The sequence below is a fragment of the Loxodonta africana genome, chromosome 23 (genome assembly GCF_030014295.1).
Source record: "Loxodonta africana isolate mLoxAfr1 chromosome 23, mLoxAfr1.hap2, whole genome shotgun sequence".
In the NCBI taxonomy this organism is placed as follows: Eukaryota; Metazoa; Chordata; class Mammalia; order Proboscidea; family Elephantidae; genus Loxodonta; species Loxodonta africana.
Genome location: NC_087364.1, coordinates 17,908,366 through 17,926,435, shown reverse-complemented (window position 1 = coordinate 17,926,435; position 18,070 = coordinate 17,908,366). Strand labels below are relative to the sequence as shown.

Genomic DNA, 18,070 nt, shown 5'->3' with positions numbered 1-18,070 from the left:
CTACAAAGATGCTTTTAAAATGCAGCAGGGCCAAATTAATCTGGAGGAAAGAAAGAAAGGGGCAATGTGCAAAACCATTTCCCCGTAAAGCCATTTCCTATTTATGGGCGGCAGTAGTGTTTTTAGTTCTTATATAGACAATAATTTTTTTTTTTTCTTTTCAAAAAACCTTATCATCACCCTCTTAAATCCATTTCCTCCTTCCTGCTTGGCCCATAAGTCATTCCTGTCTTTTGCTCCTCTCAGACCAAGTTGACGAATTATATGCACACACAGGAGCAGGCATTAACCATTTGTTGAAATGCTTATTCTTTGGCTTAAAAACACCCAAAAATGGTGCAAATTATTTATTTCTAGAAAAGGAGCTTTAAACTAGTTAGGATATTCAGAGGCATAGCGAGAGCGAGGCAGAGGGGGGCCCTTGCCCCAGGCAGAAGCCCAAGGGGGCACCAGACGAGGCGCAGAATGACATTCTGAGGCGCCACAAATGTGAAGGGCGCCTGACTGAGGCAGCCGGATGAGAGGGGAAGAGCTTCTGCCGCTGCGTCGAGGCTAGCACCATCTGTTCACCTTGAAACTGGGCAGGGGGACGCAACTTAGAGATTGCCCCTGGGTCCTGGTTACCCTCCTAAGCCCTTGAGGGTATTTTGTATCTGTTTTTCCTTATATTCCTTTGTTTCTTTTTCCAAAACATAAAGCAGGATAACGTTGTTATTATTTAAAAGAGCACCACTGAGAAAAGCTGGCTCTATCTCCTTCTGGTGCTGTCAGCTCGGACAACCTACTTAACCTCTTGGAGACTCCATTTCCTTGTCTATAGAATCCAGGCCAAAATTCCTGCTTTCTAACAGCTTTTAAATTTATTTTGAGAGTTAAACAAGTTAACGTTGTACACTGAAGAATATGTAAGGAGTAAAGTACAGGCAACTGTCAGGTACCGATAAATTCTCCTGTGGCTGGAGAATGAGTGATTTCACGTGGGGCTGCTTCCCGTCATTGAAACGTTCACCTCCTCGGGGACCCGTTTTAGAGGAAAACTGTCATAAAAAAATGGGACACCCTTCCCTGTGTTTTTGTTGTTCTTGAGAATACACATAGCAAAACGTATACCAGTGCAACAGTTTTTACATGTAACAGCGATGTTGATTAAATTCTTCGAGTTGTGCAAACGTTCTCACCCTCCCTTTCCCAGTTGTTCTTCCCTCCTTAACATAAACGCTCTGCCTTCTTACAGAAAAGACTAGTGGGTATAATGTAAATTCTTCTTGCTAACCCCAGGCCGTCATTACAAGTAACCATAGAATTATGGCCTGCATGTTGCTGACCATCATGGTGGAGCTTCCACACTAAGACAGACCAGGAAGAAAGGCCTGGTGGTCTACATTCAAAAATCAGCCAGTGAAAACCCTGTGGATCACACGGTCTGTTCTCATTGTACCTGGGGCTGCCATGAGTCGGGGGCCGACTCGAAAAGGGCCTTCAGACTCCAGTTGCCCAATCTCCTCATTTGACAGATGACAACGCTGAGATTCAGAAAGGGTGTGTGACTTGCCAAAGCTGATAGAGCTGGGACTGGAACCCAGACCCCAAGGGCAGGGCTTCTCCCACCTTGCGTCCCTCTCCCTGCCTGGCCACTCAGTTCTGTCTCCCCATCATAGTTTTCTTCTTTCCTTTCAAGATCAACCTGACCACCTCCCTTCCTGAACTTTCTCTTCTTCTTCCACCTCTTCTAGACTCCTATTCTCTGGAGACTCCAATATTCAGGATTCAATATACAGTGTTTTTGTGTTGTTGGGTGCTGTATGTACAACAGAATGAAACACTGCCCGGTCCTGTGCCATCCTCACAATCATTGCTGTGTTTGAGCCCATTGTTGCAGCCAGTGTGTTGGTCCATCTCATTGAGGGTCTTCCCTTTTTCCCACTGACCCTCTACTTTACCAAGCATGGTGCCCATCTCCAGTGACTAGTCTCTCCTGATAACACGTCCAAAATATGTGAGATGATGTCCCACTATCCTTGCTTCCAAGGAGCACGCTGGCTGTATTTCTTCCAAGACAGACTTGTCTGTTCTTCTGACAGTGTAAAATAAGAGTTATTTAATATCACTCTTGGGTGAACATTTAAGAAGTAAAGGCTGGGATTTTAGTTCAGGGCTTTATGACAACTATTTGGCAATCTAGAGGCGTTTATAGTCATCTGGTTTGTGGGCTGCATTCCCAAAGTTTGACCTACGGATAAGAAAGGTGTTGTTGTTATTGTTAGGTGCCGTTGAATCAGTTCCGACTCATAGCAATCCTTTGTACAACAAAACAAAACACTACCTTTCCAGTGCCATCCTCACAATCGTTGCTGTGCTTGAACCTATCATTGCAGCCACTGTGTCAATCCATCTCGTTGAGGGTCTTCCTCTTTTTTAGTGACTTTCTACTTTACCAAGCATGATGTCCTTCTACAGGGACTAATCCCTCCTGATAACCCGTCCAAAGTATGTGAGACAAAGTCTCGCCATCCTTGCCTCAAAGGAACATGCTGCCTGTATTTCTTCCAAGACAGACTTTTGGCATCCAACAACAACATATGTACATGAATTAATCTGCTGATTCACTGAAGATCTACTAAGTGCCTGATGCATAGTGTTTCTCTCCAGTTATTCTCCTCCTCCAACAATCCCATTTTCTTTAATGGCACCACCCATCCCGTTGCTCAGAGCGAAAGCCTAGGAATCACTTGTGATTCCTGTCTTTCCCTCATTTCCTACATCCAATCCATCAGCAAGTCAAGCTAGCTTTGCCCCCAAAACACATGCCAAATTAATCTATTGCTCTCGCTGCTAAAGCCCTAGTCTAAATCACCATTCCGTCTCGCTGCCTGGACTGCTGAAATGTCCTCTAGCTGGGATCCTTGCCTCCATCCTTCCTCCTCCAATCCCTACTCCATGCAACCACTAGATGATCTTTTAAAAGCTTCAATTAGCTCTTGTCAGCCTCCCGTTAAGGAGCCCTGGTGACACAATGGTTAAGTGCTCGGGTGCTAACTGAAAGGCTGGAGGCTGGAATCCACCCAGTGCTCCGCAGGCGAAAGACCCGGTGATCTGCTTCCCTAAGGATTACAACCTAGAAAACCCCGTGGAGCAGTCCTGCTCTGTCACGTATGGTCGCCATGCGTCAAAATCGACTCAACGGCGCCCACAAAACAACAACATGCCGCTGTTTAAGACAGTCCAGTGGCTTTCCACTTCTACCAGCACACAGTCCTAACTCCTTTCCATGGACCCTGCATGGTTCTGACCCCTGCCTGCCTCTCAAACTCCACTTCCCTCATGCTGTCCCTGACTCATATGCAAGCCCTCCTGGTTGCCTTTCTGTTCCGTAGCTATGCCAAAACTTTTCTGACCTCAGGACCTTTGCACTTGCAATTTCTTGTAACTCCCTTCTTTAATCTCTGTACACCATTGCCTCTTGTCATTCCAGTCTATGTTCACATGTCATCTTCCCAGAAGTACCTGCCTTGACTGTCCTAGCAAAGTCCCCTTTCACTTCCCCACTCTCTCTACCGTTTCCTCAACGGGACTGGCTTCACCGCAGTTCTCGCAATCTAAACTGCTCTCCACTATCTACTCACTCTCCACGCAAGCAGGTCTTATTCCCCACTATGCCTAGAACTGTGCCTGGCGCATAACAGGTGCTCAGTAAACTCAATGACCATTTATTGACTCTCAGCTTGCCTGCCTGCCTGCCTGGCTGGCTTCATGCAAAAATGAGCGTGACTCTATCCTTGCCCACTGGTGCAGACAGACAAAAGAGCAAACTGAGGGATTTAAGAGTGACATGCCGAAGCATTGCCTTACCAAGAAAAAAAGCCACCAGAGCAGTTGCCGTGAAGTCATTTCTGACTCAGAGTGACCCCGTGTGTGTCAGGATATACATGTGCTCCATAGTGTTTTCGGTGGCTGATTTTTTGGGAAGATCACCTGGCCTTTCTTCCAAGGTGCCTCTGGGTGAACTTGAACCTTCAACTTTTCGGTTAGCAGCCAAATGCATTTATTGTTTGTACCAACCAGGGAGTCCAAACTAGCTGCCATGGAGTCATCTCTGACACATAGCAAGCCCATGTGTGTCAGAGTAGAACTATGCTCCATAGGGTTTTTAAAGGCTGATTTTTTGGAAGTAAATCACCAGGCCTTTATTTTGAGGTACCTCTGGGTGAACTTGAACCTCCAACCTTCCCATTATCAGCTGAGCACATTAACCATTCCATCCAGGGACTCCCAAGCCTTGCCTTATCGCTGAGATGTTAAAATACTTGTGTGTTGTGGAGATGCCATGGTGATCTTCTCCCTCCTGAGGATAAGGTCGTCTGTGCTCATCTGTGCAGCAGTAGGGAAATAGGATAGGCTCAGGCGTGTGTGCCAGCCTCTAGTCTCTGAGTTCCAACCTGCTCACAATGTGACCTTGGATAAGTTAGTTACCTTCTCTGAGTGGACTTCTACCTGCCCGTCTTTTAGTGGAGATGATAGCTACCTGTGAATATCTGGTAGTAACAATACTGTCTAGGTGATGTGAGGTGTGTCCAGAGCTTGGCACACAGTCAGCACTCTATAAAAGCCAGCTCTTGATTTTATAGTACAAGCTCCCATTGAAGTCACTGAGCCTTGAGGGCCCGCGGGGACCTGCAGAGACAGCAGGAAACCTGGTGATTCTCTACCTAGCTGCTTCACTCTCCCTTCTGCTCGTGGCCCACAAACCTTTCACACTTCATTTTCAGCCTCTGCTTTTCTCTCTTCTTGACATTTTCATCCAAAAAAGCGTCTTAGAGAGAGTAGGGCTGGAAAAGGCAGTGTGGCCAGGATACGAGGTGGCCTGTTCCATGAGACCGATCCTGTTTGCCTCATGGATGTAGGACTGTGATACAGTGAAACCTGTGAGAGCCAGAACTCGACGGGACTGCCTTGTTTTTCTAGGTCTCGCAAGTCGTCCGCCTTTGACAGAGTGCATTATTACTACTTTTCTATCACTCGTTTTTGTGGGAACTATTTTCCTTCTCTGACAGGGTCCCACCTTACACAGGTTCCGGCTTTCGTTTCACTGTATAAGAAGTTTGAACAGAGGTGTTTACCACCAGAGGGCGCTTTGCAGGCACCCTGGCGCCCCCTGGTGGGCACCAGCTTGTTAAAGGATCACTGCCATCCAAAAAAATTTTTTTACTACATTAAGATGTTCATCACCTTTAATCCCATGTAGTTCCACTCCTAGGAATTTATTCTAAAGAAGAAAGCAGAACAGCATACATTGAACACACCCGTTGCATTATTTATAAGGTAACTCTTGGAAACAAACAAAATGTCCAACAATTAAAAACAAAAAAAAACAGTTGACATTGAGTTGCTTTCGATTCATGGTGACCCCAGGTGTGTCAGTGTAGAACTGTGCTCCATAGGGCTTTCCATGGCTGTGACCTTTTGAAAGTGATACAATAAAGAGGTATGAATTACGGCCCAGCAACGTGAGAATATAACGTTGCCCAAAAATGATAGATAGGAAGGCATAGAAAATCCTTAATGGGATATGAAAAGCTGATACCATTGCAGCAGCTGGGAAGGAATTGTGCAGTTGCAAACTCCCTTTTCTTTGTGGAGTGAGATTATGGGTAATTTTTAAATTAAAGCTTTCCCTTGAAAGTTACTTTGTCTTTTCAATGACTCTACATCTCCCAAAGAAACAATTTAATCTTTTATCTAAGGGTGGTACCTCCTTCCATCAGTATGTAGTGATAATAGCTATTATAACAGTACCATTGATATACACAGGGTTGTTCATCACACCTAGGTGATTTATTTTATAACTGTTTTATCTAAAGCACTCCCAATGACATAAAAGGCAGTATAATATTATTCCCTATGTTTTTATCATGAGCTATAGAGCCAAAGAGCTCAGCTTCTAACTGAAAGGTCAGCAGTTCAAATCTACCAGCCACTCCTTGGAAACCCTATGGGGCAGTTCTGCTCTGTCCTATGGGGTCACTATGAGTCAGAACCAACTCACTGGCACCCCACAACAACAACAACATAGAGCCAGACATTTCTCAAGTCTAGCACCGTAACCACCAATCTTTGCTACCTCTTTGGCAAACCAATGAAATGTTAGAATTATGAAAGAGACATTTGGGGCAGCTTTCTGAAGCACGTTTATCTTAGTGGCTGAGTGCTCTCCTTAGATTTAGGAACTGTGGTTGAAATTAAGCTTGTCTTACAAACGGTTCCACAGCAACTCCACTCTGCTGTTGTCTCAAGGATCGTGTTACCTCTTCATGTTTATACTCGTAAGTTGGCAGACTCTTATCCTTTCTGTTATATATGTCTGGGGATGTTCCAAGTGCGGCTTTAATCATATTTTAGGTTTTTTACGTCATATATATGCATATATATTACACACACACACACATAGAGAGAGCCCTGGTGGCCCAATGGTTAAGCATCCAGCTGTTAACAGAAAGGTCAGTGGTTTGAACCCACCAGCGGCCTCACAGGAGAAAAGACCTGGCAATTTGCTTCCAAAAAGATGACAACCTTAGGAACCCTATGAGGCAGTTCTGCTCTGTCAGCTGGGGTTGCTAGGAGTTGGAATCGACTCGATGGCAATGGGTTTGGTTTGGTTTTTTGTCCTCCTCTCCTCAGCCCCTGGTAACTACTAACCTCTTTTCTGTCTCTAAAAAGCAGAGGACTTTTCAAGTTGGTTTGGCTCTTGCTGTGAAATTCTCAACAGACAATATGTCCCCTTATTGTCACCACCTGCCCTTGGTGCACCCTGATTACACTGGCAGACTCTCCAAACATTTTTGTCCAGTTGCACGGCAGAGTCCCACTGAGTGGTGGACACAGAGCGCTAGACCCGTTGAAGCCTCAGCCCAGAATGCTGCTGCAGACAGTTCCAGGCTGCGGGGCCAGCCAGGTCCTTACCCATCTCACATGCCAGGGCAGAGGTGCCTGTACAGCATCTGGCCAGCCCGCCACTCACTGCACCGGGGCGGGGTGGGGGGGAATATTAACATCCGTCATGCTAATAAACAAGCCCTTTATCTACTCCTGAGAATCGGCCAATAAAAACCACATGGATCACAATGGCCTGATCCACATCCAATCAATGGGATGGAACAAGACCAGGCAGCATTTAGTTCCATTGTACACAGGGTCACCATGAGTTGGAGGGACTTGGTGGCAGCAAACAGCAATAACAAAGGCTACTGAACCCCCTTGATGTGATATTCCTAATGTTATGTTCTATAAGATATTCCTAATCATAACCAACCACCCCTAGGATGTAAATTACAGTTAACCAGCACATATACCCAGTCACTGTGACTACTTAAAAATTACAGTGTCTCCCCAGCTTGTGGCACAGGACAGAGAACATGGTAGCTCTCGGTCTTCATGAAAGGTAAATGATGTGTGTGTGTGTGTGTGTGTGTGCATGCGCAGGCACCCACGTACACAAGAGTGCAGGCTTGCAGCCCCGGAAGCCATCTTTAAAATGAAAGCACTCGGTTCTTGCCCACAGCATTGTTGTTGTTGGGTGCTGTTGAGTCAATTCTGATTTATAGCCACCCCATGTGACAGAGAATTGCCCCATAGGGTTTTCCAGGCTGTAATCTTTATGGGAGTGAGTGATAGCTGAGACACATACCCAGAGATCCAGCAGACCCAGAGGAAGAGCGTATCACCAGGAGCAGCAAGGGCAGCTGTCACGGCCTCCTCCCTTCCAGTACCCTATACAGGTGACCCCCAAACTACAGTGGGGTTCTGTTTCAGCAACTTCATTAAAAGTTGGCTCCGACATAAGTCGAATACCTCTCCTTTTGTTTTTCCATTATTATTGCTTTTTGTTATCTTTATAGATCTGATCTTTGAACACCTGAGAATGATAACATCAGCAAATGACACACGGTATCACTGTAGATAGTACATGTTACTAAGAGTAAAGTGACTAGCCATTAGCCAGGAGCTCGCCAGAGAAACTGGTGAGAAAGAGCGATCCCCTTGAGAACGTTCTAGAAAAGCCTTGGGTCTGCTGAAAGGGCACCTCGTGCCTTCTCTGCTCTGGTCCCTGCCTGGCTTCTTAGCCAGGAGAGAATGGCCTCCCAAATAGGGCTCCTCATTCCTGTCTCCAGCTGCCACTGAGTGCATCGTTCTCAACCTTGGTGTGCGTTAAGAGTCACCCACACACCTTGTTGAAATTTCAGACCCTCAGGGCCAAAGTAGGTGGATCTTGATCCAATGGGAGAAAAATGTGGAACAAAATCTCAAATTCTTAAAAAAAAAAAACTAGACTGATTGGACCAGTTGAGACTGGAGGACTCTCCAAGGCTGTCGCCCTGAGATACTCTTTAAACCTTGAACTGAAACTAGCCCCTGAAGTCACCTTTTAGCTAATAACAGATTGGCTCGCAAAATAATGAGTATCACCTGTAAGTATTGTGCTCCTTTAAAAAATCACTTATGAGACCAAATGGTCAGTAATTACTTTAAAACAAAGATGAGAGTGTAAGGGGGCAGGGAAACTAGATTAATGGAAATGGAACAACCAGGTAGAGAATGTTCTCACGTTGCGAGGAATGTGACCAATGTCACTGAACAATTTGTGTGGAAATTTTTGAATGAGAACCTAAACTGCTATGTAAACCTTTACCGAAAACACAATAAAACATTATAAGAAAAAAATTCTTTTCAGATCCAGGGCTCCCGCCTCAGGGGCTGTGATTCAATGATTCACCTAGGGTGGGCCTGGGAGTCTGAATTTTTAACAAATGCCCCGTTTTTGATGCCTGTGGCCCATGGACCCCCTGAGCAACTTTGCTCTCACAGAAGGAATGCTGAGCTTAGAGTCAGAAAGCCCAAATTCACATTCCCAGTCTTTCTCCAAGCAACTGAATGACCTTGGGCAAGTCACTTGAAATCTAGGAGGTTCAGATCTTCTCACGCTCAAGTGTTTGCTGTGAGTACGCATTCCACACGCGAGAGTCAGGTTCGATTCCCGGCCGGTACACCTCATACATAACCACCACTTGTCTGTTAGTGGAGGCTACGTGTTGCTATGATGCTGAATGGGTTCCAGCAGAACTTCCAGAGTAAGACGGACTAGGAAGAAAGGCCTGGTGATCCACGTCTGAAAATCAGCCAGTGAAAACCCTCTGAATCACAGTGGTCATGGGGATGGCACAGAACCAGGCAGCGTTTTGTTCTTTTGTACATGGGGTTGCCATGAGTCGGAGGCCGAGTCAAGAGCAGTTAGCAACAACAGCAGCGGCAATGAGACAGAAGAGAAAGCACTTTACGAAGTGCAGAGCTCAACGAAGGCGAGGCAACCTCGCCTGTCTACTAGGTTAACCTTGATGATCTAACCGTGGATGTTAGCGTGGCTTAGCCTAAATCCTCTCGGTGCCTCCTAACCAGTGTTTTTAAAAGCCTGTCGCTCTCTTCCGCAGCCGTCAACACAGCGAGATGCGAGAGACTACAGAAGGAGAAGGAGGAGCTGGAGAAGCGGTTCGAGGAGGAGGTGCAGCGGCTGCGTTGGCAGCAGCAGGCTGAGCTCCAGGCCCTGGAGGACCGGCTGCAGCTGCAATTCGAGGCGGAAGTCACACGCCTACAGGAGGAGCACGAGAGCCAGCTGCTGAGGATCAGGTGTCAGCACGAGGAGCAGGTCAGCCAGGGGGACGCAGGTGGAGGGAGCCCTGCGTGCACTCTAGCGCGACGCCCCTGTTCCTCTGATGAGCTTTTTTTTTTTTAAGTTCACTTTCTGCCCACATTTCTTCCTTCTCTCCCTCTCCCTTCTCCCCTCCAGCCACTCAGGGCTCCCACACTCTTCCTAGCCAGGGCCAGGAGTGCTCTCCCTCTGGACAATGCGTGGCTCCCTCTTGCCCTCCCTCCCTTCAAGACTTTTCTCCAATGTCACCTTCTCAGTGAGGGCTTTCTTTCTTTCTTTTTTTTTCTTTTATTGTTAATACTGAATATACACAGTAAATCATACCCCAATTCAGCAGTTTCTACATACACAATTCAGTGATATCAGTTACATTCTTCAAGTGGCGCAGCTGTTCTCACCATGCATTTCTGAATTGTTCCTCCTCCATTAACATAAACTCACAGCCCCCTAAGGTTCCTGTCTAATCTTTCTTGTTGCTGATCCCATATGGATAGTTCTTAAAAGAGCATAATGCTCAAGGTAGACATTTTTTACTAGTTATGCTAAACTACTGTTTGGTTTAAAGATTGCAGGGGATATTTTTGCTTTAATGTTTAAAGATTATCTCAGGGCAATAGTTTCAGGCGTTCATCCAGCCTCCATGGCTCTAGAAAATCTGGAGTTTATGAGAAGCTGAAATTCTATTCTGCATTTCCCCCCTTTTGATCAGGATTCTTCTATAGAATCTTTGATCAAAAATGTTTAGTAATAGTAGCCGGGCACCATCCAGTTCTTCTGGTCTCATGGCAAAGGAGGCAGTTGTTCATGGAGACAACTAGCCACACATTCCATATCCTCCTCTTTTTCCTGACTCGCCTTCTTCTTCTGTTGCTCCAGGTGAATACAGTGAATCTTTTCTTTTTTTTTTCTTTATCTAAAACTCCTCCCACCACAACATACTCACTTCAGGTGGTACTAACTGCAGTTCCAGTCCACCCAGAGGTGCCTTGGAAGAAAGGACTGGCAACCTACTTCTGAAAAGTCGGCCACTGAAAACCCTGTGGAGCACAGTTCTACTGTGACACATATGGGGTTGCCATGAGTCAAAATTGACTCCACAATTTGTTTTTTTTGTTTTGTTTTGTTTTTCCGGGGGGTGGGTAATATCACTAACATTCTGTAAATTTGGCTTTTACATCTTTTCTTTTTTAATTGTGCTTTAGGCAAAAATTTACAGCTCAAGTTAGTTTCTCATACAAAAATTTATACACATACTGTTTTGCAACCCTAGTTGCTCTCCCTATAATGTGACAGCACACTCTCCCTTTCCACCCTGGGTTTCCCGTGTCCGTTCAACCAGCCTATCCCTTTCTGACTTCTCATCCCTCCTCCCGACAGGAGCTTCCCATTTAGTCTCGTGTATCTACTTGAATCTACTTGAATTAAGAAACACACTCTTCACGTGTATTATTTTATGTTTTAAAGTCCAGTCTAATCTTTGTTTGAAGAGTTAGCTTCGGGAGTGGTTGTAGTTCTGAGTTAACAGAGGCTGGGGGTCATGTCTTCTGGGGTTCCTCTAGTCTCAGTCAGACCATTTAAGTCTGGTCTTTTTACATGAAAAGGAGTTCTGCACTGTACTTTTCTCTGCGCCATCAGGGACTCTCTGTTGTGTTCCCTGTCAAGGCACTCATTGGTAGCAGCCGGGCACCATCTAGTTCTTCTGGTCTCAGGATGATGGAGTCTCTGGTTTTATGTGGCCCTTATGTCTCTTGGGCTAATATTTTCCTTATGTCTTTGGTATTCTTCATTCTCTTTTGCTCCAGGTGGGTTGGAACCAATTGATGGCCACTCGCAAGCTTTTAAGACCCTAGACGCCACTCACCAAAGTGTGACGCAGAACATTTTCTTAATAAATTTTGTTATGCCAGTTGACCCAGATGGGCCCTGAAACCATGGTCCCCAGGCCCCAACCCCTGCTATACTACCCCTCAAAGTATTTGGCTGTGTTCAGGAAACTTCTCAGTTTTTGGTTTAGTCCAGTTGTACTGATTTCCCCTGTAATGTGTGTTGTCCTTCCCTTCACCTCAGCTAATTCTTGTCTACTGTCTCCCTCCCTCCCTACCCTTGTAACCATCAAAGAATGTTTTCTGTATTTAAACCTTTTCTTGAGTTCTTATAATAGTGGTCTCATATAATATTTGTCCTTTTGCCACTGCCTGATTTCACTCGGCATAATGCCTTCCAGATTCATCCATGTTGTGAGATGTTTATTTATCATGGCATAGTATTCCGTTGTGTGAATATACCATAATTTGTTTATCCATTCGTCGGTTGATGGGCACCTACGTTGCGTCCACATTTTTGCTACTGCGAACACTGCTACAGTGAACATGGGTGTGCATTTATCTGTTCGTGTGACAGCTCTTATTTCTCTAGGATATATTGCAAGGAGTGGGATTGCTGGATCTTACGGTACTTGTGTTTCTAGCTTTTTAAGAAAGTGCCAAATCAATTTCCAAAGAGATTGTACCATTTTACACTCACACCAGCAATATATGTGTTCCAGTCTCTCCACAACCTCTCCAACATTTATTATTTTGTGTTTTTATATTAATGTTCTTGGGGTGAGATAGTATCTCACTGTAGTTTTCATTTGCACTTCTTTTTTTTTTTAATGGCTAGTGATCAGGAGCATTCACCTGAAGGTCTTCTCTGGTGAAGTGCCTGTTCATATCCTTTGCCCATTTTTTAACTGGGTTATTTGCTTTTTTTTTGTTGAGGTTTTGCAGTATCTTTTAGGTTTTAGAGATTAGACCCTTATCGAATATGTCATAGCCAAAATTTTTTTCCCAGTCTTCTTACTCTTTTGGTGAGGTCTTTTGATGAGTATAAGTGTTTGATTTTTAGAAGCTCCTAGTTATCTAGTTTCTCTTCTGGTGTTTGTGCATTGTTAGTTATGTTTTGTATTAGGGCTTCTAGTGTTGTCCTTTTTTTTTCTTTCATGATCTTTATCGTTTTGGATTTTATATTCAGGTCTTTGATCCATTTGAGTTAGTTTTTGTACATAGTGTGAGATATGGGTCTTGTTTCATTTTTTCACAGATTGATATCCAGTTATGCCAGCACCATTTCTTAAAGAGACTTTTAAGGACTTTAGGTCCTTGGTCAAAAGCAGCTGCTCATAGGTGAATGAATTTACATCTGGATTCTCAATTCTATTCCATCGATCTATGTATCTGTTGTACCAGTACCAGGTTGTTCTGACTACTGTGACGGTATAGTAGGTTCTAAAATCAGGTAGTGTGAGGCCTCCCACTTTGTTCTTCTTCTTCAGTAATGCTTTGCTTATCTTGGTCTTCTTCCCTTTCCATAGGAAGTTGGTGGTTTGTTTCTCCATCTTGTTAAAAAATGTCATTGGAATTTGGATCGGAAATGCATTGTATCTGTAGATCACTTTGGGTAGAACTGGCATTTTCACAGTGTTGAGTCTTCCTATCCTTGATCAAGGTATGTTTTTCCACTTATTTAGGTCTCTTTTGGTTTCTTGCAGTAGTGTCTTGTAATTTTCTTTGTATAGGTCTTTTACCTCTCTGGTTAGATTTATTCCTAAGTATTATCTTCTTGGGGGCTATTGTAAATGGTATTGATTTGGTGATTTCCCCTTCAAAGTTCTTTGTTGGTATAGAGCAATCCAACTGATTTTTGTATGTTTATCTTGAATCCTGATTCTTTGCTGGAATCTTCTATTAGTTCTGGTAGTTTTCTTGTGGATTCTTTGGGGGTTTTCTGTGTATAAGATCAAATCATCTGCAAATAGGGATACTTTTACTTCTTCCTTACTAATTTGGATGCCCTTTATTTCTTTTTCTTGCCTTATTGCTCTGGCTAGGATCTCCAGCACAGTGTTGAATAAGAGTGGTAATAAAGGGCATCCTTTTCTGGTTGCTGTTCTCAGACTCTCTCCATTTAGGATGATGTTGGCTGTTGGCTTTGTATAAATGCCCTTTATTATTGTTGTTCTGGTTGTGGTTGGTTCCAACTCATAGCGACCTTATGCACAACAGGGCAAAACACTGCCTAGTCCTGCATCATCCTCACAATTGTTGCTATGCTTGTGCCCATTGTTGCTGCCACTGTGTCAATCCATCTCATTGAGGGTCTTCCTCTTTTCCACTGACCCTTCACTTACCAAGCATGATGTCCTTCTCCAGGGACTGATCCCTACTGATAACATGTCCAAAGTATGTGAGACTTAGTCCTGTCACCCTTGCTTCTAAGGAGCATTCTGGTTGTACTTTTTCCAGGATAGATTTGTTCTTTCTTTTGGCAGTCCATGGTACATTCAACATTCATTGTTCAGCTTTCGCATGCATATTAGGCAATTGAAAACACCATGGCTTGGGTCAGGTGCACCTTAGTCCTCAAGGTGACATTTTCACTTTTCAACACTTTAAAGATGTATTTTGCAGCCAATTTGCCCAATGCAATGTATCTTTTTATTTCTTGACTGTTGTTTCCATGAGTGTTGATTGTGGATCCAGGTAAAGTGAAATCCTTAACAACTTCAGTCTTTTCTCCATTTATCATCATGCTGCTTATTGGTTCAGTTGTTAGGAGTTTTGTTTTCCTTATGTTGAGGTGTAACCCATACTGAAGGTTGTAGTCTTTTATCTTCATCAGTAAGTGCTTCAAGTCCTCTTCACTTTCAGCAAGCAAGGTTGTGTCATCTGCATAATGCAGGTTATTAATGAGTCTTCCTCCAGTGCCGATGCCCCATTCTTCATATAGTCCAGCTTCTCAGATTATTTGCTCAGCATACAGGTGGAATAGGTATGGTGAAAGGATACAACCCTGATGCATAGTTTTCTAACTTTAAACCACTCAGAGTATCCCCTTGTTCTGTTCAAAGGACTGCTTCTTGATCTATATACAGGTTCCTCATGAGCACAATTAAGTGTTCCAGAATTCTCATTCTCTGCAACGTTATCCATAATTTGTTATGATCCACACAGTCAAATGCCTTAACGTAGTCAGTAAAACTATAACACAGATAAGCATCGTTCTGATATTCCCTGCTTTCAGCCCTTTATTACTTTGAGAAATTTCCCTTCTATGCCTATTTTGCTGAGAGTTTTTATTGTGAATGGGTGTTGGACTTTCTCAAATGCCTTTTCTGCATCAGTTGATAAGATCACATGGTTCTTATCTTTTTTTTATTTATTTACGTGATAGATTACATTGTTGTTTTTCTAACATTGAGCCATACCTGCATATCTGGTATGAATCCCACTTGGTCATGGCAAATTATGTTGTTTTATTCTATTGGCTAGAATTTTATTGAGGATTTTTGTGTCTGTGTTCACGAGGGATATTGGTCTGTAATTTTTTTTTTTTTTTTTTGTGGTGTCTTTATCTGATTTTGGTATCAGGGTTATGCTGGCTTCATAGAATGCATTTGGGAGTATTCCGTCCTTTTCTCTGCTTTTAAATACCTTTAGTAGCCGTGGTGTTAACGCTTCTCTGAAAGTTTGGTAGAAGTCTCCAGCGAAGCCATCAGGGCCAGGGCTTTTTTTGTTGGGAGTTTAAATTATCTCTTCTTTTGTTATAGGTTTATTTAGTTGTTCTACCTTTGTTTGTGTTAGCTTAGGTAGGTAGTAAGTTTCTAGAAATTTGTCCGTTTCCTCTAGGTTTTCAAATTTGTTGGAGTGTAATTTTTTTTAGTATTCTGTTATGATTCTTTAAATTTCAGTTGGGTCTGTTGTAATATCACCCATCTCATTTCTTTTTCTAGTTATTTACTTCCTCTCCTGTTTGTCTTTTGCCAGTTTGGCCAAGGATTTATCGACATTGTTGATCTTTTCAAAGAACCAGTTTTGGTCTTGTTAACTCTTTCAATTGTTTTTCTATTCTCTGTTTCATTTAATTTTGCTCTAATTTTTATTATTGCCTTTCTTCTGGTGCCTGTGGGCTTCTTTTGCTGCTCTCTTTCTATTTGTTTGAGTTATAGGGTTAATCTTTTGAGTTTGGCCCTTTGTTCCTTTTGGATGTGTGCATTTATTGTTATAAATTGACCCCTGAGCGCTGCTTTTGCTGTGTCCCAAAGGTTCTGGTAGGATGTGTTTTCATTCTCATTTGATTCTGTGAATTTCTTTATTCAGTCCTTAATTTTTTTATAACCCAGTAGTTTTTGTGCAAGGTGTTGTTCAGTTTCCATATATTTGATTTTCTTTCCTTGGTTTTTCTGTTACTGATTTCTGTTTTTTTGGCTTTATGGTCAGAAAAGATACTTTGTAATATTTCAGTGTTTTGGATTCTGTTAAGGCCTGCTTTGTGGCCTAATATGTGGTCTATTATGGGGAGTGTTCCATGTGCATTGGAAAAGAAAGTATACTTGGCTGCTGTTAATTGGAGTGTTCTATGTATGTCTGTGAGATCAAGTTGGTTGATTGTGGCACTTAGATCTTCTGTGTCTTTATTGAGCTTCCTTCTGGATGTTCTGTCCTTCACCGAAAGTGGTGTGTTGAAGTCTCCTACTATTATTATGGAACTGTCTAGTTCTCTTTTCAATGCTGTTAGAGTTTGTTTTATGTACCTTGGAGTTCTGTCACTGGGTGCACAAATATTTATTATGGTTCTGTTCTCCTGGCGTATTGACCCTTTAATCATTATATACTGTCCTTCCTTATCCTTTGTGAAGGATTTTGCTTTAAAGTCTATTTTGTCAGAGATTAATATTGCCACTCCTGCTCGTTTTTGATTGTTGTTTGCTTGATATATTTTTTCACATCCTTTGAGTTTTAGTTTTAGTTCTAAGGTGTGTCTCTTGTAGGCAGCATATAGGTGGATCATGTTTTTTTAATCCATTCTGCCACTCTCTATATTGGTGCATTTAGTCCATTTACATTCAGTGTAATTATCGACAGGTATGAGTTTAGTGCTGCCATTTTGATGTATTTTTTTGTGTGTTGTTGAAGTTTGTTCCACTTAATTTTCTATGCCGAGTCATTTTTCTTCATATATTTTCTTTTCATCTTTTTCACTGTTGTTGATTTTGTATTTGCTGAGTCTTTATGTTTTTCTTCTTTTTTATTTTGCTGTGTAGGATTGTTAGTTTCCTTTGTGGTTACCTTAATATTCACCTCTATTTTTATAAGTTTAAACCAATCTTTTATTTCTTTATATCACCTTAACTTCCTCTCCATGTGAAAATTCTATGACTACATTACTTAGTGCCTCTTTTTTCTTTTAGTGTTGTCATCTTTTACATACTGACATCTTTGTTTCCCTATTTTCAGTATTTTAGGTTTGATTTATTTTTGTGACTTCCTTGGCTGGGATGATATCTGGTTGTTCTGTCCTGTGTTCTAGTCTTGGGTTGTTATCTGATGTTATTGATTTTCTAACTGGAGGACTCCTTTTAGTATTTTTTGTAATTTTGGTTTGGTTTTAATAAATTTCCTAAACTTCTGTTTATCTGGAAATGCCCTAATTTTGCCATCATATTTGAGAGACAGTTTTGCTGAGTATATAATTCTTGGCTGGCAATTTTTTTCCTTCAAGGCTTTATATATGTCAGCCCATTGCCCCCTTGCATGCATAGTTTCTGCTGAGTAGCCAGAGCTCAGTCTTATTGACTGTGCTTTGTAGGCGACTTTTCATTTATCCCTAGCTGTTCTTAAGATTCTGCCTTTATCTTTGGTTTTGACAAGTTTGATTATAATATGTCTTGGTGACTTTCTTTTGGAATTTACCCTGTGTGGGGGTTCGATGGGCTTCTTAGATAGATATCTTCTCATCTTTCATGATATTAGGCCACGTGCTCCAGCCAATACAGCCTCTAGGCCACCGGCAGTTCAGCTCTGGCACATCCGAGCTGCTTCTGAACTGTCTCTTCCTCCCCCTGCTGCCCAGTCTGACTCCTCAACTTTAACTTTGATACTTAGGGCTCCTAGATTGTCATATATAATTGATTCAGTTGTTTTTTTCAGGTCTTTGTTGTAAGAGGAACCACAGGAAGCATCTGACTACTCCCCCATCTGGGCCCTGCTTCCACTTTTATATCTTATTTATTGTCTGTGTTCCATGAAGGTTGTTGTTGGGTGCTATCAAGTTGATTTTAACTCATAGCGACCCCAGAGTTCAACTGCCCCATAGGTTTCCTAGGCTGTAATCTTTACGGGAGCAGATCAACAGGTCTTTCTTCCACAGGAGCTAGTGAGTTTGAATCTCCAGCCTTTCAGTTAGCAGCAGAGCACTTAACCATTGCACCACCAGGGCTCCTTTCCATAAGGGTAGAGATAATAATGAGCAAATACATATCTAGCACTTGTTATGCACCAAGCACTGCTCTAAGGGCTTTATATGTACTAACTCACTTAATCCTCACAATAACCC

The 18,070-nt window shown here is 42.8% G+C and overlaps 1 protein-coding gene across 2 annotated transcripts in view; it reads left to right on the top strand.

The window, feature by feature from the left end:
* MTUS2 (microtubule associated scaffold protein 2) overlaps positions 1-18,070 on the top strand; it is a 711,801-nt gene that overhangs the window by 662,472 nt on the left and 31,259 nt on the right. For both annotated transcript variants that reach the window (XM_003413957.4, XM_064275290.1), the window contains one exon: positions 9,480-9,694. In XM_003413957.4, coding sequence (XP_003414005.2) covers positions 9,480-9,694 — 215 coding nt within the window. The remainder of the gene's footprint in view (positions 1-9,479; positions 9,695-18,070) is intronic.